At 43.2% G+C, this 27,616-nt stretch overlaps 1 protein-coding gene across 3 annotated transcripts in view; it reads right to left on the bottom strand.

The window, feature by feature from the left end:
- Positions 1 to 27,552, bottom strand: part of LOC311509911 (uncharacterized protein) — a 66,311-nt gene extending 38,759 nt beyond the window's left edge. For all 3 annotated transcript variants that reach the window (XR_014699875.1, XR_014699876.1, XM_084575350.1), the window contains exons 1-9: positions 27,527 to 27,552; positions 22,973 to 23,077; positions 22,091 to 22,210; positions 21,135 to 21,254; positions 20,179 to 20,298; positions 18,895 to 19,088; positions 15,549 to 17,343; positions 15,241 to 15,414; positions 5,588 to 5,761 (exon numbers count right to left, since the gene is read on the bottom strand). Coding sequence is in view for 1 of the 3 variants with exons in the window: in XM_084575350.1 (XP_084431476.1) it covers positions 5,588 to 5,761; positions 15,241 to 15,414; positions 15,549 to 17,343; positions 18,895 to 19,088; positions 20,179 to 20,298; positions 21,135 to 21,254; positions 22,091 to 22,210; positions 22,973 to 23,058 (2,783 nt within the window). In the remaining 2 variants the exon portion in view is untranslated. The remainder of the gene's footprint in view (positions 1 to 5,587; positions 5,762 to 15,240; positions 15,415 to 15,548; positions 17,344 to 18,894; positions 19,089 to 20,178; positions 20,299 to 21,134; positions 21,255 to 22,090; positions 22,211 to 22,972; positions 23,078 to 27,526) is intronic.
- Between the last annotated feature and the right edge of the window lie 64 nt (positions 27,553 to 27,616).

Genomic DNA, 27,616 nt, shown 5'->3' with positions numbered 1-27,616 from the left:
AATCCAATGTTCAGGCAAAATCAGAGTTTATTACAGTCCAGGGTCAAAGCTCTGAGGTCGGAGGAACAATACTGGGTCCAATATCCGGGAATCAAACAAACAAATTCAGGCTGGAACTCTCACACAGGGGACAAGACGATCTGGCACGGGAGGAAAGGGGAGTGGAGCTTAAATACTGAGTGAGAGGGGGATAATAAGACACAGGTGAAACACATTAGGGCAGGGAGTGCAATCAACAAGGGGAAGTTAAGCTACCAGAGACAAGGGAACACACAGTCCTTCAAAATAAAACAGGAAGTGATCAGACAAGAACTCAAAACCCAACATCAGAAGAATTGACACAGTCAGACCCTGACACTTCCGCCCTCGGAGGGATGTAAACACAGATGGAGATCATATGGCCGCAGACTAATGGCTAAAGAGCTCCAGATTAGGGCAACACCACACTGTCTTGACTGTGACATGGCCAGGGTTACACCATCGGTTGTTGATGTAGATGATGAGTCCCCCACCTTTGCTTTTCCCACACGCCTTCGTGTCCCTGTCGGCTCTTACTGCTGTAAATCCCTGCAGATCCACGTTAGCATCCGGTACTCGGTTAGCCATGTCTCGGTCAGAATGAGCAAGCTGCACTCACGGTAAATCCGCTGGTTCTCCAGAGCGGACAGCTCGTCCATCTTATTCGGCAGCGAGTTGACGTTCCCCATAATCACAGAGGGAAGCAATGGTTTATAACGCCTCCGATTTTCCGTTAGCCTAGCCTTTAGCTTAGCCCCGGCTTTGCAGCCCCGGTACCTCCTCCGCAGCTTCGCTGGGATGTTGTGCCTTTCTCCGTGTGTGGTCTTCCTGAGAGCCAGCAAATCCTCTCTAGAATAAACGAGAGAGCTGGCTCTAATGTGAGAAACCGCCATATCCATAGGATACATAGTAACAAATCCGAAGATAAAATGAAAAAGTGAGAAAACAAGAGAAAAACTCGAAAAAAACTCGGAAAACGGGAACAGTGCTACGGAGCGACTGGAATAGCTGCCGTCTCTCACAGCGCCACGATAACAATAAGATAACAATAATTGTATGACACAGGTCTGTGTTTGAAGCCTAAGGTGTCAGTGTCACAGAACCAACTCAAGCCCAAAGTGGATTCTCTTACTTCTACTTTGTCTTGCGAGAGCCACAGCTCCAACTTGGCAGATCTAGCATCAGTTGGGAGGTGACTCAAAACGTCTGGCTGGTTGCTGGCCCACTGCCGGATGTCGAATCCCCCAGATGCTAGAAGGTCCCTTAACTTGTTCAGCAAATGACGGGCTTCCTGACTGGTTGTAAAACCATGTAGACAATTGTGTGTGTGAGTGTGATGCGACATGTCTCTGCAGGGCAAAGGTTGCACAACAAGGACTGCAAGTGGTCCCGAAGGGTAGTACTTGCCACTCATAAATGTCAGGGGTGTCATCTCTCCTCATGTCACTGATGGCCACACTAGGCATGACAGCTTCCTTTGGGGCCTGGAAGCAGGGAAAGTCGGCCTTGCGCAACAATAGTGTGGCGTAACGCATAACTTCGTCCACCTCTACTCTAGTTGTCTTGGCCTCCAAACACCGAATGGCCTCTTGATCCTCTCTTGACCCCGTAACCTGTTTCTCACACCGATGAGGCAAGACATCAAGTTGCCACAGTCTTTCTACATCTCTTTTGAGTTCTAGCTCTGCAGGACTCAGGGAAAGGTGAAGGCACTCTTGCGACTGCAACTGAGTTCGAAGAAGACGAGCGGGTCCTTGTAGTACCCATCAAAGCCGGGTCTTTACGGCAGCTGGCCCACCTGGTGGTCCCAGAGGAACAGGTGTGATGGGTGTTATTAGATGGGGGTGATCTGCACCGATGAGTAGCAGGGGCGATGCGTGTTCGAAGGGCTGAAGAGGTAGGTTTTGAAGATACTTATACTTGCTCAGGATGGCCGCAGGATAGGAATGATCAGCGAATCCAAGGCGTTCGGCAGTAAAAGCCGCTTTAATTTGGAAGATCTTCTGGGGATGACTCCCTTGAGATATCTCGAAGGAGACAGAGGACGGATTGTTCTCAGTGTTAAACTTTCTTCTGATCCTTGTATGCCCAGCTTAAGCGCTGCAGTAGCAAGTAGGATGGCACGTTCTGATCCATTATCGAGCACTGCAAAGGTGTCGAGAGTTTTCCCTTGGTAGTGAATCAGAACTCTGGCGACCTTCAGGAGGACTCTTTTACTGTCTGTAGGCTCATCTAGGTATAAGGTTTCAGTGGCTGAAATGGACCGAATCAAATCCTCTTTAAAACTGGCATCCTTGGAGTTGACCTCATGTAGGATCTGAAGATGTCTACCTTTGCAGATGTCGTTAGTTTTGATCCAATTGGCCATTTGATCATTAGTAAAGACTTTGAACACACTTTGAGTACACTGACTAAGGTAGTGATCATTATTGTTACAGTATGGACAGAAGGCCTGTGATGTGGCTCTCTTCTGGGATGAGTCAGATTGCGGATTTGTGGATGTTTCATTGGCTCCATGGAGTACTGTGGTTGAGCAAGCCAATTTTTCTTCTCGCTTACGCTCTTTGTACTGCTTTCTGCCCCTTATTGGGATTCAGTGGCTCAGAGCCTTGACACCATGCCTCATAATGAAGCCACTCCGACAAGTCAGTGAGAGTGTACACGGTTCCAGGACGACGACCCATCTGGAGGTGGAACTCTGACCTCATCTCAGCTGGTAATTTACTCAAAAGTCGCTCCACATGGGACCCACATCGCAACTCTGCTTCACCTTCTGGACCTAGAGTGGTAAGCATGCCAACAATAGACCTAACCTGCAAAGCAAAATCTCTCAAATGCATCTGCATCTCCCCTTCTTACGTCTGCTGAGTCCATCACACTGGCGATTTTCTTGAGAGCAAGCTTATGGGGTTGACCATATTTCTCATTCAAAGCAGCCATGGTGTCAGAGTAGGGAAATGGGGAGTTCAGAAATGAATCTGCTACCAGGCGTGCATCCTCGAGTTTCAGGTGATCCATGGGTATTTGGTATCTGAATAGCTCGGTAGCATCAGGAGGCAAAAGGTTGTCAAGAGTGATCTTCAGATGTGTGAAATCGCTAGGATCTTCCGTGACAAAGTCCGGGATTGTTGGCTTAGGACACCTGTAGGTTTGCTCTTGGCTTGATGAGTAAGTAGGAGGTTGCACTGGAGCTCTACTGTAACTAGTGCATGCGCACAGGGGTGGCCTTTCGAACACGCCATTTTGCACCTCGAAGCAAAATCAACTCCTCCTAGCCCGTTCATCCAATTCTCACCAAACTTGGCATATATCATTTATGGACAAAGATAATGAAAAGTTCTCAAAAGAACTTTCGCAGGATTATTGATTACAAAGTTAATGACTAATTCATTTTTATGGCGTGCAACAGTATAACTCAAAAGCTAATATTTTGTGAAGTATATACCCAAACTTAATCAAACTTCATATCATTGATAATAATATGATTCTGTACAAGCACTCCAACCTTTGTGACCCTTGGTCTCTAGGGGGTGCGACAAAGGCAACATTTCAATATCTCAAAAACTGCAATAGCTAACTTCATGAAATTTGGCATACACAATCTGTAACATACACTCCTGATCAAAATTTTAAGACCAGCTGAAAAATTGCAAGAATTTACATTTTGCACTGTTGGATCTTAAGAAGGTTCTAAGTAGTGCGTCAAAATGCAAAAAGAAGAAATGGGAGTGAGACAAGGAAAAATTTGAGTAAAAGTCAAAAGTTTAAGACCACATCTAAAAAAAAAAAAAAAAAAACAGAAATACAATTTTCAAAGAAGGACTCAGTAATGAGTAGCTGCGCCATTTGTGTTAATCACCTCAAAAATTCGTTTCGGCATGCTTGATGCTAGTGTTTCCAGGAGGCTAGTGGGAATGTTGCTCCAAGTGGTGAAGATGGCTTCATGGTTCCACTGTCTGGAACTGGTGTCCATTTTTGTAAACATCCCTTGCCATCCAACCCCAAATGTTCTCAATTGGATTTAGATCAGGGGAACACGCAGGATGGTTCAAAAGAGTGATGTTATTTCTCTGGAAGAAGCCCTTTGTCAGGTGGGCATTGTGAACTGCATCATTGTCCTGTTGAAAAACCCAGTCATTACCACACAGACGATGGCCTTCAGTCATGAGGGATGCCCCCTGCAACATCTCCACATAGCCAACTGCCGTTTGACGCCTCTGCACAACCTGAAGCTCCATTGTTCCATTGAAGGAAAAAGCCCCCCAGATCATGATGGCGCCCCCTCTACTGTGCCATGTACGAAACATCTCAGGTGGGATCTCCTTGTCATGCCAGTAACGTTGGAAGCCATCAGGACCGTCAAGGTTAATTTTTTTCTCATCAGAAAATAAAACTTTCTTCCACCTTCCAATGTCCAGGACATTGAAGGAGACAAGGTCTTTGAAGACGTTTTTTGTTCTTAAAACCCTTCTCTCGAAGATGTCGTCTAATGTTTATGGGACTGCAGTTGGCACCAGTGACAAGCTTAATTTGGGTCGAGGTCCCGTGTCTTGACGGACAGCCAATTGGATCCCCTGGCTCAGGGCCGGTGAAATTTTTTTGGGTCTACCACTTGACTTTTTTTTCACATAACCCTCAGGATCTTTTAAGAAGTTTAAAATGACTGTCTTACTGCGTCCAACCTCAGCAGCAATGGCACGCTGCGAGAGTCCTTGCTGATGCCTTGTCTTTGCCATCAGGAGGTCATGACAGTGTGGGTACCTGACAGAAAATGACACTGAATCCACATTTTTGCAAAGATTTGGGCTTTTAAAGGCTGTGGTCTTAAAATTTTGATCAGCTGATGAACAGTCTATTTCAGTTTAATGGTTGTTTGCAATAAATTGCTTACTCAAATTTTTTTCTTGTCTCACTCCCATTTCTTCTTTTTGCTTTTTGAAGCACTACTTAGAACCTTCTTAAGATCCAACAGTGCAAAATGTAAATTCTTGCAATTTTTCAACTGGTCTTAAAATTTTGATCAGGAGTGTATTGTGTAGACGCCCATCAACTTGTGTGACATTACATCAACAGGGGCGCTACAGGTGACATGGAAACATTCCATGTGACTTTAAGGCATAAGTATTCACCCAATCATTATGAAACTTAGCAACCATCATTATAACATGCTTGCATACAAGCATACCAAGTTTCGTGAAATTCAGGCTGTAGGGGGCACAGCAATGACTAAAAGTTTGTATATCACAAACCACTGCAGTAAACTGCTTGAAATTTGACAGTAATAATCTGTGGATGACTCCTTACAAGCCTACCAAGTTTCATGCAATATGGTCTATAGAGGGCCCTACTGGTGACTTCTGCCTCTGCGTCCCGCTCGGGGACGACTTCGCCACGGCATGGACCCCTTTATGATCACTTGTGATCATTTAGTTATTAATGTTATTTTTATATAGATGAGTCTGGATTTGTCTTCAATTTAAGGAACAATGAAGTTCTGGATGAACATGAATTAGATTCAGTTGGTGATTAAACATATCAGATCTACAACAGTAACAGACAGTGAACTCACTGTATAGTCTCCAGTCTACAGTCTGGACTCTCCAGAAAACCACACAGCTGCTTCACTCCTGAATCCTTCAGGCTGTTGTTACTCAGGTCCAGATGTTTCAGATGGGAGGGGTTGGACTTCAGAGCTGGTCCCAGAGAATCACAGCTGATCTCTGACAACCAGCAGCCACTCAATCTGAATAAAGAATAAAAGTGAGCTCCAATGAAATGTATTATGTGTTTCATCCTTAGACTTAGACAGACTTTATTTGTCATTTTGATTTTCATCAAAAAGAAATTTCGGTACAATGGCTCCTAGTACAGCAGGAATATTTAACAGAAACAGTATGTACAATTTTCAGAACGTATATACAATAAATAAATAAATATATTATATTATATATTATATATAATATATTTTTTTAATAATTATAAATATCTAAGAAACCTGGATGTAGATAAATATTATTGCACGTTTTTAATTACAGGGTAATGGGAGTGGGTGGAGGGGGGTACTGTTTATAGTCACGTGTTGAACAGTCTTATGGCATATGGGATGAAACTGTTTTTGAACCTGACTGTTCTACTCTATAGGCTGCGAAACCTCCTTCACTGTAAATGCAAACAATGTCCTGACTTATGATGAATTAGTGCATTTAACTTAATTCATACTAGATTTTTAAGTTTACTTTCTCTCACCGAGTTTTCTGCACTTTTTTACGGAGCCCTAGAGGTGTCATTGAGAGAATGTGCGCTCGTTTTACTACATTGTGCGCTCGTTTTACTATATTGTGCGCTCGTTTTACTAAATTGTGCGCTCGTTTTACTAAATTGTGCTCTCGTTTTACTAAATTGTGCGCACAATTTACTAAATTGTGCACTCGTTTTACTAAATCGTGCACCCGTTTTACTAAATCGTGTGCACCCGTTTTACTAAATCGTGTGCACAATTTACTATATTGTACTCTCGTTTTACTATAGTGTGCACTCATTTTACTAAATCGAGCTCTCATTTTAAGCATAGTAAAACGAGGGCACAATTTATTAAAATGAGCGCACAATTTATAAAACGAGTGCATGATTTACTAAAACGAGCGCACGATTTACTAAAACGAGAGCACAATTTAGTGAATATGGTTATAGAACATTGTGCGCACGATCTACTTAAACGTGGCCACAATTTGTAAAACGTGCACTCAATATTGTCTTGACACATGTAAACAGGTGACCCTGCTACAAAGAGTGGAAGTCCGCTATAAACTCCTCACCTCACCACCTAATGGTGAAAACTAAAAAGGCTTTAATTAATTAACTGCCTACGGTTATCAGCACTTACCAATATGAACTGTAATGTTACAGCCAGCCTGATTAGTCCAATGTCAATAGCTTAACACGAAAAATAACTTTAGGGGTGGGATGAGTCCGGCCTCACATATGTGGCCCAGAGGTCTAAGCTGATATGTGGGCCGAATTCGGCACTCCACAAGTGGCCCACATCTGTCTGCCGGAGTCAAGACAGTGCCGCCTTTGCCGCATCTGGGCCATGTCCGGCTCACATGCCGTATGCCAGTGCCGAGTGAACGCCACCTGTGCCGGCTTCAAGCCAGATCTGGCCCACATGTCTCTGCTATGTGGGACGAAGTTGCGACTGTGAGCGCTGAGAAAATGTCAGAAATTATTAATGTGAGCACGAAATACATATTTCGAGAGCTAAATTTAGGCCTACAACGGGGTCACGTTTTATTAATTCGAGGGATCAATTAAAGGAAAACGTGCTCACGTTGTATTAATTCGAGGGCTCAATTAAAGGAAAACGTGCTCACAAATTATCACGGCCAGAAAAAATATCACTTAAAGTGACCTCTCCCGGGTTCCGTACTTTTTACCCGCATACTTGTTTCTTTAAGTTATATGAACTTGGTTTTTGTGAGTGTGTAGCATGGTTTGTGGTATGAGACTTAAGTTACAGAGCTGTGCACCCCAGTGCGCATGTGCGCTAACCGAAAATGGACACTCACAGCCTCCATCTACTACTCATCTAGTGTAGTAGAATCTACTCATTCAAACACAAGAGGTCAAAGCCGTGAACCTGGACCCAGTACTCTCACCGAAGGCTGGCTTCAATGTTGATTTCAGTAAGTTTAAAGCTTTTGTTTGTAATCTTGTCAATATAATTTATTGTTTGGAATGAGAGTTGTTCGAAGAAAGCTGATATCTCTGACTTTCTGTTAGCATGTTAGCTTGTGTATGTCTATGCAGGTTCACAGAGCAGACGTTAGAGCAGTTCAACATTAGCGAATCTGTGTGAGAGATGTGGTAACACATGACTGTTAAAATTATACTGATTTAACACATTTTTTTAATTTGTTTTCCATATAACCTTCCTTAGGTGGTGTCTGTGACAGTGAAGTTGGTGGCAGTTAGAAGAGAGGTACCCTCAGTCACCAAGACTGTACTGACCACCAGGGTACCAGATAACTGTCTCACCCAGCCAGACCAACTCAGCAGCAGCCGCAGCTTTTCGTCCCACTACACCTCCTCCCTCACTGCTGCTTCGTTGATAAGAAGCTTTCTCAGTAGACTGGACCAAAATCCTTCCGAGATGGTATTGTCACTCATAGTCATTTTTATTTCATGTTTATTTTTGTGTCTTAGTTTGATTCACCATTGCAAAATTAATACATTAAAAACCTTTGTAAAAAAAATTATGATAAATGTGACAAATGTTTTTTGGTATTGTCTTATATAGACAACAGTTTGGTGTTTCCACAACAGATTCAGACTCTACAGAACTCTTCTATCACTGGATTTAAATATAAAATATGATGACGAATAATAACAATGATAAATAATTAGTAACATCTCAGTGGGCAGGTTGCTAATCCCAAATACTTCAATCTTAGACATTACAATAGGAGGTCACTGTGTCTTTAAGTCTAATTCATGGTGACTTCATTCGTATATGTGGGTGGTGCTAAACAGATATTCTGACCCCCCCCCCCCCCCCCCTCGTTGTTCAGCCAAACTCTACCTTTGATGATCTCTTTATAGACAAGTTTCCGAATGAACAGCATGTTGATTATTATTGTTGTTGTTTACAGATACTGAAATAAAAAGCATGTTTGTAATGCCATTCTGTGAATTCTTAGTTTTAACTTAGCTAAACTAAGGTATGTTAAGTGCATTTATTTAAAGTACTGCTCTCTTACTTTGGCACAGTGTATTAAGTTAATGTGACTTATCTTTATTGAGTTTCGGTCAAGTTGAGTTTACTTAAAGAAATTTAGGAAACCGATTACCTCGGGAAAAGTAAGTAAACAAACTTAATTGTGTGAAGTAGTGTCAATTATTATATTTAAGTGAGCTGTACTTGTTTCTGAAGTTGTAAGAACTTAAGGTATTTCAGTATAGTTAAATTCAAATCAAGTTGTTGCAACTCAAATACTATGTGTCACATTAACTTAATATATTCTGCCAAAACAAGCAGACATTACTTGAAATTTGTAATATACTTCACTTGAGGTATCTTAGTGTAATCCTCTTCAAACAAGTACAGCTCACTTAAATATAATATTTTCACACTACTTCACACAATTAAGTTTGTTTACTTACTTTTCCGTCGTTATTACTGATGAGGCCCACTACGTCGTGTCATCTGCAAACTTCACGATGTGATTAGGAGTGAACCTAGCAGAGCAGTCGTGGGTCATCAGTGTGAACAGCAGTGCGCTCAGGACGCAGCCCTGGGGGGAACCGGTGCTCAGGGAGATGACACTGGAGATGTTTTTTTTCCCACCTGCACACACTGAGGTCTGTTGGTGAGGAAGTCCAGCAGCCAGTTACACAGGTGGGTGCTGAATCCAAGGGGGGCCAGTTTGTTGATCAGGTACTGTGGGATGATGGTGTTGAACGCGGAGCTGAAGTCCAGAAACAGCATCCGCACATGTGTGTTTCTCCCCTCCAGATGCTCCAGGCTCCGATGTAGTGCAGAGGAGATGACGTCCTCTGTGGAGCGGTTGGGACGATAAGCAAACTGGTACGGGTCGAATGTTGAGGGTAGTCTGGAGGTGATGTGGTCCTTTACCAGCCTCTCAAAGCACTTCATCATGATGGGGGTGAGTGCGACTGGGCGGTAATCATTAAGGGAGGAGGTTGTATTCTTTTTGGGTATTGGTACAATTGTGGCAGTCTTGAAGCAGGTTGGTACCACAGCCTGGTACAGTGACGTGTTAAAAATGTCTGTGAGAACCCCCGTCAGTTGGTCAGCACATTCCTTAAGCACCTTTCCTGGTATGTTGTCTGGACCCGCTGCTTTCCGGACGTTGACCTTCCTCAGGGTTCTTCGGACATCAGCTGGGTCCAGGCAGAGTGACTGCTCGTCTGGGCGAGGAACCGATTTTATTCCTGCTGTGGTGTTTAGTGCCTCAAACCTCCCAAAGTAGTTATTTAGTTCGTTGAGGAAGCTGATGTCATTCTCACAGGAGGGGGGTGGGGTTTTGTAGTCCGTGATGACTTGAATGCCCTGCCACATTCGTCTGGTGTTTTTTGTGTCGTTGAAAAAGTCCTGCACTTTTTGACCATGAGCGCGCTTTGCGAGTCTTATGGCCCGGTTCAGGTTGGCTCTAGCTGTTTTCAGTGCCACCATGTCACCGGACTTGAAAGCATTGTTCCGTGCTTTCAGCTTAGCACGTACGTCACTGGTCATCCAGGGTTTCTCGTTGGCCCGTGTGGATATGTTTTTGACCACACTAACATCCTCCATGCATTTCTGGATGTACCCAGAGACAGACTCGGCATATTCCTGAATGTCCTCAGCAGCTGACTTAAACATGTCCCAGTCTGTGCGCTCGAAACAATCCTGTAATGCTTCCATGGCTCCTGCAGGCCAAACCCTCACCTGCCTCACAGTACGTGTTTTCCTGATCAGCAGAGGTTTGTATGCAGGAATTAGCATCACAGAGAGATGGTCTGAGGAGCCGAGGTGGGGGCGGGTGCTGCCTTGAATGCCTCCTTGATGTTGGTGTAGATCAGGTCCAGCGTATTCGCACCTCTTGTGGCAAAATCCACATATTGGTGGAAGTGAGGAAACACAGTTCTCATGTTGGCCTGATTAAAATCTCCTGCCACCATACACCGTGTCCCAAAAGTTCGTGTACCACAGAAAAAAATCAACTCAGATTGTGAATATTCAACAAAATGCATTTATTCAAAAGCCAGTGTATCCTCCCCGCATCTTAATTACTGCCCTCAGCCTGTCGGGCATAGAATGCACCAAGTTCTTTAGAACGGAAGGCTCAATGTTGCCCCACTCCCGCACAGCCCTGGCATTGAGCTGCTTCATGGTGGTAGGCGGTGGGCTGTGGAAGACCTGACTGTTCAGGATACCCCAGCAGTTCTCAATCGGGTTGAGGTCCGGGGAGTTGGGTGGCCATTCCTCCTTGTGCAGAAAGCCAGGAAGCTGCTCAGAACACCACTGCTGAGTTGTACGAGCAGTATGTGCGGGAGCACCATCTTGCACAAAGACCATTTCCGCACGCCTGTTGAACATCTTCCTAGCTGTGACGGGGCCCGATCTCTTCTTTCTGGTGAGTATGGGAAGTAGCACTGGCTGGAGAATGTTCTTAACATAATACTCAGCATTGATGGTGGTGCCCTGGGGTACAACATGCAACTCAGAGAGCCCTGAAGATGACATCGCCCCCCAGACCATGCAATGGGCACTGAACTTGACCTGTTCAGAAGGTGGTACTTCCATTCGATTGTCAGTGTAAATGCGGTCGTTTTGGCTGTTGGGAGTTGGAAATAAGTAGAGAGGGCACTCATCAGAGAAAACCCAGTTTTCCCAGTCTCTTGGGGTCATTTTAGGATACCTCTTTGCAAAAGCAAGCCGCTTCTCCTTTTGCAGTTTGGTAAGGCGAGGAATCCGCTGTCTTCTGTATGCTCTCAGACCCAGTTTCTCAGTCAGAAAACGATGAATGGTACTCTTAGAGACTGCTTCCCCAAGATTCTTCAGTCCTCGACTGAGTCTGCGGCAGGATTGGTGTCTCTTTCCCTTGGCCTTGCGGATGAGGTCCTTGGCCCTCGAACTCAGAACTGAAGGGCGACCTGCACGGGGCATGTCTTCAAGGGAGTCACAACTCTGGTATCTCTGCCACCACTTCTTCACCCATCGTATGCTTCTGCCAAGGTCCTGAGCTACCTCCCTGCAAGTTTTTCCTGCCCTGCACAAGGCAATGGCTTGAGCACGGACTTGAGGCTGTGAAAGTGCAGCTTTTCCAGATTTTTGTTTGGCCATTGTGGCAACACTACCAAAAAGGTTCTCTCAATGACATGCTTCATGGTCAACCAAGAAATTTATAGGCCTATCACAAACAGATGAACTAATTAAACAACCTCACAACACCTGGGTGACCAGGTGCAACCCATTTTGGAGACAAACAGACAAAAATGTTGCCCTTTGGGGTGCATAAACTTTTGGGACACGGTGTAAAAACTCCGTCTGGATGTGCAGATTGAATGTGACTGATGGAGTGATAGAGGACACTCAGGGCTTCTCTGGTGTTTGCACTGGGGGGAATGTACACTGCTGTGATGATGATAACAGTGAATTCCCGAGGTAGATAAAAAGGTCTACATTTCACAGTCAGTAACTCCACATCAGGAGAGCAGTGACTAGATATCACCTCTGCGTTGTTGCACCAGTTGTTGTTGATGTATATGCAAACACAACCACCTCGGGATTTGCCAGTCAAAGAACTGCTTCTGTCCTGCCTGAATATTGTTAGCCCCTCCAGGCTAACGGCGTCATCTGGTACACATGGATTCAGCCAGGTCTCTGTGAGAATAATAGAGCAGCAGTCCCTCATCTCCCGTTTAGTTGTTATGTCCAGCTAGAAAGATTAGGTAATCCAGTTTGTTCTCCAGGGAGCGAACGTTAGAAAGCAGGACGGAGGGAAGCGGCGCTCTGAACGGGTTAGCTTTTAGCTTAGCTATTAGCTCCGCATGGCACCCCCTCTTCCGCTTTCTGTCGCACCGTCTCCGTCTCCTCCGCTGGCGGATCCCGCTGGTACGAGGCTCCGCTGCATCACAGGCCGCTGTGTGTGATCGGCGTATCAACCCGAGGCTGCGTAGAAGCTCCAGTATGATCGCATCTATGTGTCCAAAACTTTAGTAGTTTAGTACTTCCTGACGGTCGTACACTATGCTGGAATTACTCCGCTGCCGATTTACATTGAAAATGTGCGAACTAACCGTGTTGTTTCTCATTAATTTGCCGGTACTATCTTGAGCCACTGCAGCCGCAGCCAACATGGGCGCCGCCATCTTGTTTTCCCGACTCCTGACTCAGTATTAAGACTAGCATGCATCAGTCATAACACGGGATAGCTAAGAGTAGGAGGAGCCTGGGAGATGAGAGCAGACTTAAATGAGCAGCTAGTTATTCCAGATAGCTAGCACCCGACTATGGCCAGATCTGTTGTTGTGGTCTGAGCCCGAGAAGGTAGTCTATTTTATAGAACTTACCTAGCTCTTCTGAACGAGCTGGGCATTAGGGAGTCCCGATACCGATACAAATGCCTGGGCTTTGTGTATCTGTCGATACCCGATACCGATCCGATACCATTGTTGAATGCAAACAGCCGTCGAACTACCATAAATTCCGGACTATAAGCTGCTACTTTTGTCACTTGCTTCGGACCCTGCGGCTTATACAACAGCGGATGGATTTTTACAGCTAACGGTCACCAGGGGCGCACTATCATGTCATAGACGATGACACAAGGATTAAGAACTGACTTTTCTGGTATAGTAGGCTGGTTATTTTGATACAGTAAACGACCGTGTTACTGCACCTTTACTGCTGTGTTGGCTGTTTTCGAAAAAGATGCTGGTTATTTAGTTGAGCAGCCAGGTTACTGCACGTTTGCTGCCGTGTTACAGGCAAGCACTTTCACAAACAAATTAAATTTAGCCATTTAACGTTATTGCCTCGTCAAGCGTTGTAAGCTTTGTTTTTTGTTATACTGCACTACTACGGTACTATGACTGCAGGAAGTGCACTAGGAGCGCACCGTTGTATTATTTGTGCACTGCTGTTTGTAATGTCAAAGATGTGAAAGTTTGATTGATCGAAAGATTTATGTCTGTCGAATGTAAATAAATGGGACGCTTTGCGTTTCCAAACAGTCATTTCTGTCCTGACAATCCCCTCCGTGGTAGAAGAAACCCTTACGGTAATTAAACATTAAAACACCAGCAGTTTATAGTCGGGTGCGGCTTATATATGGAACAATCTGCCTTTTCCCCAAAATTTAGCTGGTGCAGCTTCTATTCAGGTGTGCCTTATAGTTCGGAAAATAAGGTAGTTGGTGTGGCAAGCGTGAAATATCTCCACACAGCCGACTCGGCTGGCTCCATGTTGCTTAAATGCTCCAACTCGTTCTTCTTCTTCTTCTTCTTCTGTTTAATGGCGGATCATATCTTCACGACATATACCACCACCTACTGGACTACTACACAGGATCTCCAACTCGTTCCAGCATGCGACTCACGTGCTGCTAACGAATGACATAGGATCTGCTGCGACGGAGGAAAAAGAAAAGAAAAACTGGATCGGCCCGTGGATCGGTTAATTTTACCGATCCCCGATCCAGCTATTTTGTCAATATCGGGGCCGATATCCGATCCCAATATCGGATCGGTGCACCCCTACTGGGCATACGTGGAACTGCAGTATGCGACATGTCCCAGGCAGCAGAGAGAGCTAGTGATTGGCTCTGGACACGTAGGAGGCATGCTAGCTGGGGAGCTCACTAAGGGTAAGGCTGGCTGCGTAACTTTAGTATTTGCGATTCATGATAGATTTTGTTGATTGGGTCGTGATTCAGTCCGCATCAACATATCAGCTATGTTTGATTGCTACATAGAAGGGCTAGGCTAATTTATTGAAAGATTAGTTGTTAATAGTCACTGAATGGTGAGAAAAGCGGGGTTGTGCAGTGGCAGTGTGGAGGGGTTGACTCCAGGATGGTGGAATTTACTTTTAAGCCTTCTCGAGGTGTCGTGGGCCTACCTTAATGGATCATCGGTAAAGGGAGATGCCCACTTGAAAACCGCAATGACATGCTGCATACTGCTGTTGACTAGGCCAGGTATCTGATGTCTTCCGTGTTGGTTAGTTGCGAAATTTCTTTGTTTGTTCAGCTGCTGAGCCAGCATACAAGCCAGCAGCATTTAGTTAGCTTATATCTCGCAAGGCTTGACTTGTCCACTGTCTGTTGCTGAGTGGAACATACAAGCCAGCAGGAATTTCTTAGTTCATTTAGATTGTAGGTTTATTTAGATTGGAGTTTTATTCTGATGGTCCGCTCCGCTGAATGTTAAACCCTTATGAGGGCCACAAAGTCCTGCCTGGTACAATATCCCATCCAGGTGGTGATGCTCCCACACAAGATGCTCTCATTGTAATAATAATTGTAATAAATAAGAAGACTGAGTCAATGTTCTTCAGCCATTTGGAAAAACAGAACATTTGAGAAACAGAAGAAACTTCTTCATATTTGTGCTCATGGAAATACTGAACATTCATCAGCAAAAGAACATTAAACAAATCAGTCAAATATTTGAACTAAATAAATAAAGAAAACCTACAACAGCTCCAGTCAGTGAACTGACCTCAGAGTCTCCAGTCTACAGTTTGGACTCTCCAGTCCAGCAGACAGATGCTCCACTCCTGAATCATCCACAGCATTAACACTCATGTCCAGCTCTGTCAGATAGGAAGGGTTGGACTTCAGAGCTGAGGCCACAACTTCACAGTGAGTCTCTGAGAGTCCACATTCAGTAAATCTGTGATTAGAAAACATGAATCTGTCGTAAAATCAGATCATTTACATTCTAGATCCAGACTGAATGAGTATGAAACAGAGTGAGGTGGTCATCTGATGAATATCCGATTGATTCTGTTAATGATCAGGACTCACCGAGCCTTACTGCAGTTCCTCACAGCTGGGATCAGTCTCTCTCGTCCCTCATCTGATGTGTTGTACTTCTTCAGGTCCAACTCATCCAGAACCTCCTCTGACATCTGCAGCATGTAGGCCAGAGCTGAGCAATGGAACTCAGAGAGTTCCTTCTCTGATCTGTTCTCTGACTTCAAGAACTCTTGGATCTCCTGATGAACTGAGAGGTCTTTCATCTCCATCAGACAGTGGAAGATGTTGATGCTTCTGTCAGGAGACGTTTCATAAGCGTTCATCTCCTTCAGGTTGTTGATGGCTCTCTGGATGATTTCTGGACTGTTCTCTGTCTGACCCAGCAGACCTCCTAAGAGTCTGTGGTTGGACTCCAGAGAGAGGCCATGAAGGAAGCGAACTAAAAGGTCCAGGTGACCATTTGTACTCTCCAGGGATTTCTCCATGGCTCCATTCAGGAAGTCATCCACAGACTTAGTGGAGACCTGGTGGTCTTTCCCCAGGAAGTCCTCCAGCACCTCTGTCTTCTTGTTGTTGTAACAGTGGAACATGTAGACTGCAGCCAGAAACTCTTGAACGCTCAGATGAACAAAGCAGTAGACTGATTTCTGGAAGATCACACTCTCTCTTTTGAAGATCTCTGTACAAACTCCTGAGTACACTGAGGCCTCTGTCACATCAAGACCACAGAGCTCCAGGTCTTCTTGGTAGAACATGATGTTTCCTTTCTGCAGATGTTCAAACGCCAGCCTCCCCAGCTTCAGAAGAACTTCCCTGTCAGCCTCCATCAGCTCCTGTGGACTTGTCTCATGTCCCTCATGGTACTTGTTCTTCTTTCTCTTTGTCTGAACCATCATAAAGTGTGAGTACATGTCAGTCAGGGTCTTGGGCAGCTCCCCTCTCTGCTCTGTAGTCAACATGTGCTCCAGAACTGTAGCAGTGATCCAGCAGAAGACTGGGACTCCACACAGGATGTGGAGGCTCCTGGATGTCTTGATGTGGGAGATGATTCTGCTGGACACCTCTTCATCACTGAACCTCCTCCTGAAGTACTCCTCCTTCTGGGCGTCAGTGAAGCCTCGTACTTCTGTTACCCTGTCAACACATGCCGAAGGGATCTGATTGGCTGCTGCAGGTCGGGAAGTGATCCAGACCAGAGCCGAGGGAAGCAGTTTCCCCTTGATGAGGTTTGTCAGCAGCATGTTGACTGATGCCTTCTGTGTGACATCAGACACAACCTTACTGTTGAAGTCCATTGAAAGTCTGCTTTCATCCAGGCCGTCAAAGATGAACAAAAGTTTACAGACAGCCAGCTCCTCTGCTGTGACCTTCTGTAATGTTGGATGGAAAACATGGAGCAGCCTGAGAAGACTGTACTGCTCATCTTTGATCAAGTTCAGCTCCCTGAACGAAAGCACAATCACCACACTGACATCTTGGTTTTCCAAACCCTCTGCCCAGTCCAGAGTGAACTTCTGCACTGAGAAGGTTTTTCCAACACCAGCGATGCCGTAGGTCAGAATCACTCTGATGTATCTCTGTTGGTCAGGTAAGGCTTTAAAGATGTCGTGGCACTTGATTGGAGTGTCACGGAGGGCCTTCATCTTGGAAGCTGTCTCAAGCTGCTTCACCTCATGTTGGGTATTAACCTCTTCACTCTGTCCCTCTGTGATGTAGAGCTCAGTGTAGATCCTGTTGAGGAGGGTTCCACTTCCTGTTACATCACTTCCTTCAGTCACACGTTCACATCTCCTCTGCAGACTGATCTTATGTTCATCTAAAACCTCCTGCAGACCAACATCAGCTGGAAAGAATAACAACGTGAGACAGAAATAAAACACTCATCCCTGTTTGAAGTCACAAAGAACAGAAAACTGACTTCAAATCAGAGGCGATTGCTCTAAGACTACAAATACTCAAATACGTCAAATACTACAAATTTACATTACTACTCAAACTAAAATGTGCTAGAACATGATCGACTTCATGGCTACTTCTTATAATAACACAATCGTTAATAAGTTTTAGCCGTTTGTCTATCGTGATTTTTTTTCTCATATTGCTGTAATGGTACGGTCAGTTTAAAAACCCATTGAGGCTCGGCTTCAATGACTTTCAATGGGGCTTCAGAATGGGCCGATCTCAGGGATACAAAGCTAGACATTGATTGGACAAACGCTCCAGAATCGTCACTTCCAGGGAAGCCGGGCGTCTCAGGGAGTGAATGGGCAGTGGGATGTACCAGGACGCCGAGCTTCTGTATGATGATTGGATGAACTGTTAACGTGGCTGGAACTCGTGGTGATTGACAGCGCTTTAAAACTATACTTCTGCATCGAAGGAGTTTACGTCAGTCCCATGCGGATATTTGGCGAGTGAACGAAGTTACAGTAATACCAGGTTAATACTAAGCTACTGCTGATTATCTGTTGTGATATATCGCACTATTTGCACTATCTGTCAAAATAAAATCGTGAATATATAGCATTATTGAGTTTGCTACTTGTTTTAATTTCAGTTTTAAAAAGTTCGTTTATTTGCAATTGTAGGGGGTAAACTAGCCAGTCAGCTAGCTAGCTGCACCCACTGTAGTTTAAAAGTTGAATGAAGTTTCTACGTTAAACGATTCAAGCTGAATTAATTAAATGAATTTTGGTTAGAAGAATGATAATAATAATACACAGAACACTTCTGATAACAGTAGAGGGCATTTTCATGCACTGTAATTAACTAATAATAACTATAAACATAGGCCTATACAATATAAGGAGAATCAATTAGTAACCCTGTTAAATTTAATGATGTAATAATTGGCCAATTTTACAAAACTGGGCTTCCCCTATTTGAAAGACCAGCAGCCGCCACTGCTTTAGATCTTTTGCAAAGAGTTTTTTCTTCTCATAAAATTTCATTTTAAGAGGAACCATTAGAAATGTTCTTTGTTCTATCAGCCTCTGAGGGGGCGTGTCAGTGTTTGATTGACAGCAGAGGCAGCTCGTCTGCAGCTCTTCATCTAACAGCTCACTGTGGTTGTTCCTTCCTCTCTGTAATATTTAAGACTGATCCACTAATAAAATGATGAGCAATATATTCATCTCTTGTTTTTAACTGCAACAAAATACTGCTAATCAGGTGACAAACATTTCCTCTGGCTGTTTCACAATAAAAGCCTCTTAGTGGCTGGTCACAACAGGAACAGATTCATTTATATCAGCAGTAATTAACAAAGCTCAGTTATGAGTAAAATAAGGCTGGTATGTGAAGACCAGGGAAAGAAAAGAGAATAAATAAAATTGTAGGAAACTAATAAATGATTTTATCAAGAGTCCATCAGCAGACAGATGTACAGTCTTACTTGTTCTGGATCTTGGTCCACACTGGGGACAGGAGGAGTCTCCTGATGAAGCAGACTGGTCCCAGTATGAGGTGATGCACTGTCTGCAGAACCAGTGTCCACAGCTGCTAGAGACTGGATCCTTCAGGACGTCCTGACACAAAGCACAGCAGGACAGCTGCTCCTCCACAGAAACATGACTCCACTTCCTCTCTCTGTCAACACATTTCTTCATCACTAAAATCATTTGCAGATTGTCAACATTTGACATCACTGTCCAGAAGCTCAGACGCTCACAGAGAACAGGAAAAGTTTGAACTGACTTCCTTTGATTTCAACTCTCCTGCTTTCATCAACACCAATCAACTGCTTTTCCTATCTGGCTGTCTTATTAAACACTGAGTGATCTACCTGCCGTTTGCTGTTAATACAAACTCAACACTTCCTGCAGAGACTTCACAGTAAAAGCCTTCCATCAAAGAGAGCTGATTATGTCCTTCACTGTTTTATCTTGAGTTAGTTCAGTCTGAACTGAGCTTAGAAGAGTCTAAGAAGTGTTACTGATAGTGAACTGGACTGATAGGGAGTATTGATCAGATAAAGATCACATTCTTACTATACTGGCTAGTTGCTACACACTGACTATGGGAGGAGGAGAAAACTGCAGTTCAATCCATCCACTAGTAGCCCAGCTGAACATCTTTACACACTTCAACATTAGGACAAATATATCTGAATATTGATGAGTGGACTTTCTGAAATGGAGGTTCTCAGGTGTTTTACCACAGAAATACCATCAGTACTTCCTGGTTCTAAAACCCAGACTAGGATCTTACCTACCTGCACTAAAACATCTGCATCATGACTAGAAATCTTTCAGCAGAACATTTCTGCTTCATCCTACAATTATCATCTTTCATCAGGTCAGTTTACAGTAGAAACAGTCTCTTACTTTGTGTCTGAGGGTCCAGGTACTGACCTCTGCAGAAACAAATATATAATTTATTCTCATCAATCACTGATAAACTCTGAGATAAAGTCATTTCAGTAGCAGTAAACACATAAACTACAGCTGCTGCAGATAATGAGATGGTTTCATGTTTGTAACAGTCCTCTGAGATGAGATTACAGCTTTTCTAGGTGACTGACAGCTGTCAGAGAAGCTGAGAGGAAGACAGGACTCAATATTTATGTCTGAGTCAGTATTTTAGTAAAAATGAATCAACCATCAGAGACAGAAAATAAACTGGAACAGACAGAAGTGATTAAAATGAGTCATGAACAAGTTAGTAGTAGTTCTCTTACTTTGTGTCTGAGGGTCCAGGTTCTTCACCGAAGCCTGGAGGTTGATCTTTGGAGTCGTAACTCTTCATAGACAGACAGCTGGATACTGGAGACTCTGCTCTCTGTCTGTGGTACTGACCTCTGCAGAAACAAATATGTTTTATTCTCATCAATCACTAATAAAAGTTTAAGTAGCTCTACTGATAGTTCCCTGTCCATGTCCACTCATACAGAATGACTGATGCCACTACAGAAACATAGAAGGTCTTCAGGAGTGCCCCTTTCACTCCAAAAGACCTCAGTTTCCTCAGAAGGTAGAGCCTGCTCTGTCCCTTCTTGTAGAGTGGCTCAGTGTGATGAGTCCAGTCCAGCTTTGTGCTAAGGTGCTTATAAGAGTACTTACTTATAAGAGTCCACTTGCTCAATGAACACAGCCAGACATCAGGGATGAATTAATAAGATCTACAATACATGGCCCAAGGGTATTAAAAACATCCTTGAGGAGATGAGTAGGGATGCTACCTAGGAGGTAGTAAGATGGCTGCAACTGTTGAACTGTTGCAGTAAAAAAGGAGAGGGACACCTGCTCAAAATTCTCAAAAACAACAAGGTCTATAAGAGAATCAACAGGATCTGAAGCAGAGGGTGAGGAGAAGGACCTGATAGCAGAAATATTGTCTTTAAAAAATGTAAGAAATTCCTCACAAAGCTTAGATGAGTAAAGTAAACACACAAACTACAGCTGCTGCAGATAATGAGATGGTTTCATGTTTGTAACAGTCCTCTGAGATGAGATTACAGCTTTTCTAGGTGACTGACAGCTGTCAGAGAAGCTGAGAGGAAGACAGGACTCAATATTTATGTCTGAGTCAGTATTTTAGTAAAAATGAATCAACCATCAGAGACACAAAAAATAAACTGGAACAGACAGAAGTGATTAAAATGAGTCATGAACAAGTTAGTAGTAGTTCTCTTACTTTGTGTCTGAGGGTCCAGGTTCTTCACCGAAGCCTGGAGGTTGATCTTTGGAGTCGTAACTCTTCATAGACAGACAGCTGGATACTGGAGACTCTGCTCTCTGTCTGTGGTACTGACCTCTGCAGAAACAAATATGTTTTATTCTCATCAATCACTGATAAAAGTTTAAGTAGCTCTACTGATAGTTCCCTGTCCATGTCCACTCATACAGAATGACTGATGCCACTACAGAAACATAGGAGGTCTTCAGGAGTGCCCCTTTCACTCCAAAAGACCTCAGTTTCCTCAGAAGGTATAGCCTGCTCTGTCCCTTCTTGTAGAGTGGCTCAGTGTGATGAGTCCAGTCCAGCTTCGTGCTAAGGTGCTTATAAGAGTACTTACTTATAAGAGTCCACTTGCTCAATGAACACAGCCAGACATCAGGGATGAATTAATAAGATCTACAATACATGGCCCAAGGGTATTAAAAACATCCTTGAGGAGATGAGTAGGGATGCTACCTAGGAGGTAGTAAGATGGCTGCAACTGTTGAACTGTTGCAGTAAAAAAGGAGAGGGACGCCTGCTCAAAATTCTCAAAAACAACAAGGTCTATAAGAGAATCAACAGGATCTGAAGCAGAGGGTGAGGAGAAGGACCTGATAGCAGAAATATTGTCTTTAAAAAATGTAAGAAATTCCTCACAAAGCTTAGATGAGTAAAGTAAACACACAAACTACAGCTGCTGCAGATAATGAGATGGTTTCATGTTTGTAACAGTCCTCTGAGATGAGATTACAGCTTTTCTAGGTGACTGACAGCTGTCAGAGAAGCTGAGAGGAAGACAGGACTCAATATTTATGTCTGAGTCAGTATTTTAGTAAAAATGAATCAACCATCAGAGACACAAAAAATAAACTGGAACAGACAGAAGTGATTAAAATGAGTCATGAACAAGTTAGTAGTAGTTCTCTTACTTTGTGTCTGAGGGTCCAGGTTCTTCACCGAAGCCTGGAGGTTGATCTTTGGAGTCGTAACTCTTCATAGACAGACAGCTGGATACTGGAGACTCTGCTCTCTGTCTGTGGTACTGACCTCTACAGAAACAAATATGTTTTATTCTCATCAATCACTGATAAAAGTTTAAGTAGCTCTACTGATAGTTCCCTGTCCATGTCCACTCATACAGAATGACTGATGCCACTACAGAAACATAGAAGAAACATAGAAATTCCTCACAAAGCTTAGATGAAGGCACAATACCAGTGGAGTCACAGGGATTTTTAAGAGCGTTAAAAGCATTGAAAAGATGGGTTGTGGCTATTATTTGATACAAGATTAGATAAAAAATGTGTTTTAGCAGTTTTAACGGCTCTCTGGTACTCCAGTAGGCTGTTTCTGAGAATGGAAACTTGATCCTTCTTCCATTCTCTCTCAGCGTGTCTAGTAGAGCGTCTGAGAGCTGGTATCATTCAGCTACGGTTCTGTCATTTGGAGCGTTTAATGGTGAAAGGAGCCACCAGACCAGGTTCAGCAGAACAAAGGAGGAAACCTGTTCTGTGATGATGTGCATGGGCTCAGACTTCAGTCACTGAAAACAGAGGATTATGTATTAAAATGTTTTTTAATTCCTCCAGATTTCCTCCAGTTTGGATGTGAATACTCTCAAATTAAAGCTGAGACTCTGCAGTCTTTAAGACCACCTTCATTTTATAACTGTAACTTGAATAAACTTTGGTTAACAGCTAGAATAACAAATACATTTCAGTTAAACTCAATCAACCAGACACAAAAAATATAATGGAACTGACAGAAGTGATTAAAATGAGTCATGAATAAGTTAGTAGTAGTTCTCTTACTTTGTGTCTGAGGGTCCAGGTTCTTCTCTGAAGTCTGGAGAATTTTCTCTGGAACTGTTGCTGACTCTGTCCTCCTCTTCCTCCATCTTCTGGACTTCAGTCAGTCTGAGAGGTAAACCAGAAACACTTAGTGAGTTTACATCAACTTCAGTTACAGTACTCCAGGTTGATCAGAGACTGATGGGAACTGTAGTTTTTAAGTTAAAATAAATACTTGTTTATGTTAGAATGTGGTCAGAAAATCACAGGAACATAACTGACAGACTTTTAGAACAGAGTTAGCTTAAAAAGCTGCGTCAGTAGCCGTTAGCTTAGCGTAAAAATACTCGATAATTAGTGCCGAGTGCCTATGACACGAGGCCACTCCTCCCATAGCAAGCTATGGGAGGAGTGGCCTCGTGCCACTAATGACAGAGGCACGAGGCCACTATTGATCTTCTGCGTGTTTCTTTGCAGTTTTATTTTTTTTTTTACTTATTATTCATTTTCCGCCCTTTTTCGCCGATTAATGCGGCCCGAACCGGCGAGAGGACCCCAACACATGATATATCAAAACGTGTGTTTTGATCCCGAATCCCGTGCTATTACTTTTATAAGGGATTGACGAGTTTTTCGCGAATTTATTCGCGAAAAACCGCAGAAAATTTCCCATTGAAATGAATGGAGAAGCCCGAAAAAAAAAAAAAATCAACAGACATTTTCAACAATCAACTGCTCTGGCATACTTTCACCGAGAGACTCCATTTAAACTTTAAAACGTAGGTACTCTTGCCTTCTCTTCAGCGATTCACTTCACTTATCGACTCCTTTTACCGTTTTTAAACTATGAAGCCTCAGAGTTGTGTAGGTTTTTACTCAAATTTCAGGGTTTATAATGGGTGTGTATTGCGCGGAATGTTTGTGCCAGAGTGGATGACATCATCAGCTAGAGTGAGGAGGAGAGAAGAAAATTAGGCAAAAAATAAAACAGAAACTGCTCCCGTGGCCACAAATTTCACACCTCAGATATAATTTATACATAGAAACGTAGGAAAATTTGTCTTCTCGCTCAAATTCGTCTGCTAAAGCTGTAAAGTCTTATAGTTTTGGCGTGAGACGCAAAGATGCGCCAGCAACTCCCATCCACAGCTTCATAGACTGCCATGTTAAATTTCTGGAGCAAAGCAGAAGCAATCCTTTCTTTGAATCGCTCTTTATAGCTCACATTTCTTCATTTTGCCCAAAAACTGCATATCTAGACGTTCAGGAAAGACTCAAGATGCCCAAAGTGAAGTCGGTTCAATGATTGGAAACACGGTTTGGCCACAAGGCCTTCCTGTTCGAGGAGGTTTGTTTCAGCATTTTCTCTCCCTCTAGCCATCTTCTAACTGAAATTCAAACTGGTAACCGTGACAACAAGGCCCCAACGGGCATACACACGCTCACACGCAGCAGAAGAGGAGGGTCTCCACAGAAAGAGGCGGGAAACTTCCAACTGACATAAGTAACTGGTATGTGGGGCAGCCATTTTGGCTTTTGGCACCTAAGTTGAACAATGACAGGTGTCTGTCTGTCATTGGCTAGCGCGTCATGTTAATTGCTAACATTAGCGGCTAATGCTACTTTTTAGTGGCAAGAAATTGGTGGTAGCATTAGTGGCAGCATTAGCATGTTAGCGAATAGCATATTAGCAATTAGCATGTTAGCAATTAGCATGTATTTAATTTTTAGTGGCTTAAAAGACATGCTAACACTAAACCAATGTTAAAATTAGTGGCTAGCGGGTCATGTTAATTGCTACCATTAGCGGCTAATGCTAATTTTTAGTGGTAGAAATTGGTGGTAGCATTAGTGGCACCATTAGCATGTTAGCGAATAGCTAGCCACTAATTTCTTGCCACTAAAAATTAAAGACATGCATTAACCTAATGCTAACATTAGGCAGCCATTTTAGTAGTTCTTAGCACTTAATTTGAACATGCGTGTGTAAAATGACAGACAGAGAAAGCAGAGCAGCTAGCGCGTCAGCGCTAGCCACTATTTAAGCTCCCAGTGGAAAACAGGATCTGCCAAAACATTAAAACCCCCCAAACCATCCCTGTCTCCCTTGGTGCTGTCACACATCTGCTGGGCCTCTTAGCTATAGCTCTTCTCATTGACTGAATGACAACTTCTCAGTCATGTTTGACCTTTTCCTTTATTTTAAACACAAATTATATCTGGCTGCTTTGCTGAAACTCCTGACACAACATCCCTGACCCGTTTCCTTCATCTTATTAGGTCAGTGAATAGCTAAACTGCTAACAGACGCTAACGACTAGCCGTCCAGCATAGCGCATGTATGTTAGCGAGCTAGCGGAGCTAACGGAGCTAGCTAGCCGCTACCTTAACGCCGCGGACTCAACCGCGGAGTTAGCCTCGAGCTAACCGCTAGCTAACCGCTAGCTAACCGGGATTTAACCGCGGACCCGCGGGAGTTAAACACGAATTAGCCGCGGCAGTTAGCCGTGAGCTAACGCGGAGGCTAGTGGTGTTAGCCGCCGGCTAATTCGCCGCGTTGCTCGCAGGAGCTTATCACAGTAATAATGTTGAAGTTTTACAATTTAAAGGGAAGATATTTTTAAATGAAACTGTGTCAAACTGAAAAATATATTATTCCACCACATAAAGTAGGAAACATTTATGGCTTGCAACAACATTAATGACAGTATATATATATAATTGGAGTAATTTAATATATGATGTTTTTAATTAAATAAATAATGAGCTGTTGGACACTCATAAGAGTTATATTAAGTATGTTACATAACATTATTTGACAGGTCTATTTGTCTGCATATAGTATTCCTCCAGCTGATCCAGACAGACTGCAGTGATGTCCAACGTGAGACAAAGAGCTGGACTCACAGGACAATTTGAAGGTCATCACTTCATCGCTGATTCCTTGTTACAGCCTGGATGTGTTAAGTTTAATATTGATGTTTTTCTAACTGTAAGACTGTGCCGTAAACTGTTCAACTATTGCTCAGGCAGGAGTAATGAGTATTATTGTTAAAATTATTATGATTAACGATCAATTATTACGATTTGCTCGTTCTTTGTCTGGGGATCCTAGTGAGGACAGCCCTCTTAAAGGTGGGGGTGTGACGATCCGTCCCGCTCTCTTCCTTATTTGATGCTGGCTTTCAGGTGGAGCTGGGAGGGGTCTGCTGCCTGTACCTGCCCTTCAGTTTGTAGAAGGCGAAGCATAAAGGACGACCCTTATCAGTGTCTCTCTGTCTCTCAGCCAGACCTACTGCATCCTCCTCATCCTGTTTGGTTTGTTGTACCCTGCATGACATCAAACTCACACCCATCCTGTCAGTAGGAACCAGGCCTTAAATGACTATTTGAGTTGTGCTTTTTGTTATAGCTGCTGCTCATGGTAGTAAAGACATGCTACTTAGTAAAGACATGCTAATTGCTAACATTAGTGGCTAATGCTTTACTACCAAGAGCAGCCAGCGTGCTAGCTGCTCATGGTCGTAAAGACATGCTAATTGCTAACATTAGCAGCTAATGCTTGACTGCATGTAAATACATGCTAATTGCTAACAATTGTGGCTAATGGTAGAATTAGTGGCTCATGTGTGTAAATATACATGTTAAAAATTACTATTTGAGGTGTGCTTTTTCAATACACAACCCCGGCAACAGCCCACTCGGCACTTCAAAAATTTCCGCGGGAATTTTCTAGTTTAGCTTCAAACTGAAAGAAGAGAAGAGTAAAATGATTCTATAAAGTATATTAATCATTCAGTTCAGTGAAACAACAAACAAACCAAAGAAGGAAAACCGTTAGCATTAGCATTAGCATCAACGGTCCCTCTGCAGTCTTCAAAGTGACAGTTGATGCTAATGCTACATTTGTCTGCTAACAACGCAGTTAGCTAACTTATTTAAAAGATGAACTCAAACATTTAGAAACAGGAGAAATCATTAAACGCATTCACCTCTAACACAATAATTTAACACAAACACAGAGAATTATCATTTCTGTTCCATCTTCCTTTACTGTCATGTGTCAGGAACATGGAAGTAAACAAACAGGTATTTCCACTCTCCATAAAGGAGTGTCCCACATTACAACCGTTCAAAACTCAGTCCTGTTACCACTGACTTTTATTTTATGATAAATGTACGTAATGTACTGTCTTATGTTGTGCTCCCACTGTGATCTATTGTCCTGTCCAGTGTCTTATCATGTTTTTGTGTTACCTGCCCAGGAGGAACTGTGGATGCTAATGAGCATTGTTGCTATAATCCGGCATATTTACGTCTATTGCTGTCTGAATAGATTAATGTGCACTGGCCCTATCAAATAAATAAATAATAAAATAAGTATTTAATAATATATAATAAAATGTGGGCTCTCAAATCTCTCGCATTAAGCTGAGACTCCCCCAGCACTGAGTACAAAAGTGAAACACAAACTAGTTTAATAAAAGCAGAACTGATTGATCACAAGTTTGTTTCAATGGTTGAATCAAACTGAAGAAGAAGAACAACAACACCAAAAGGGATAATAACACTCACCTCGTTTCAGTCTTCAGTTTTCCTCCTCCTTGTCTGAATCAAAATGGAGTCTGAAAAAAACTGAATGAACACTTTCACTTTCACTGCTCC

Source organism: Chelon labrosus (assembly GCF_963514085.1).
Source record: "Chelon labrosus genome assembly, contig: SCAFFOLD_31, whole genome shotgun sequence".
NCBI lineage: Eukaryota > Metazoa > Chordata > Actinopteri > Mugiliformes > Mugilidae > Chelon > Chelon labrosus.
The sequence above is the reverse complement of the archived record's forward strand: the minus strand, read 5'-3'. Positions and strand labels throughout refer to the sequence as shown.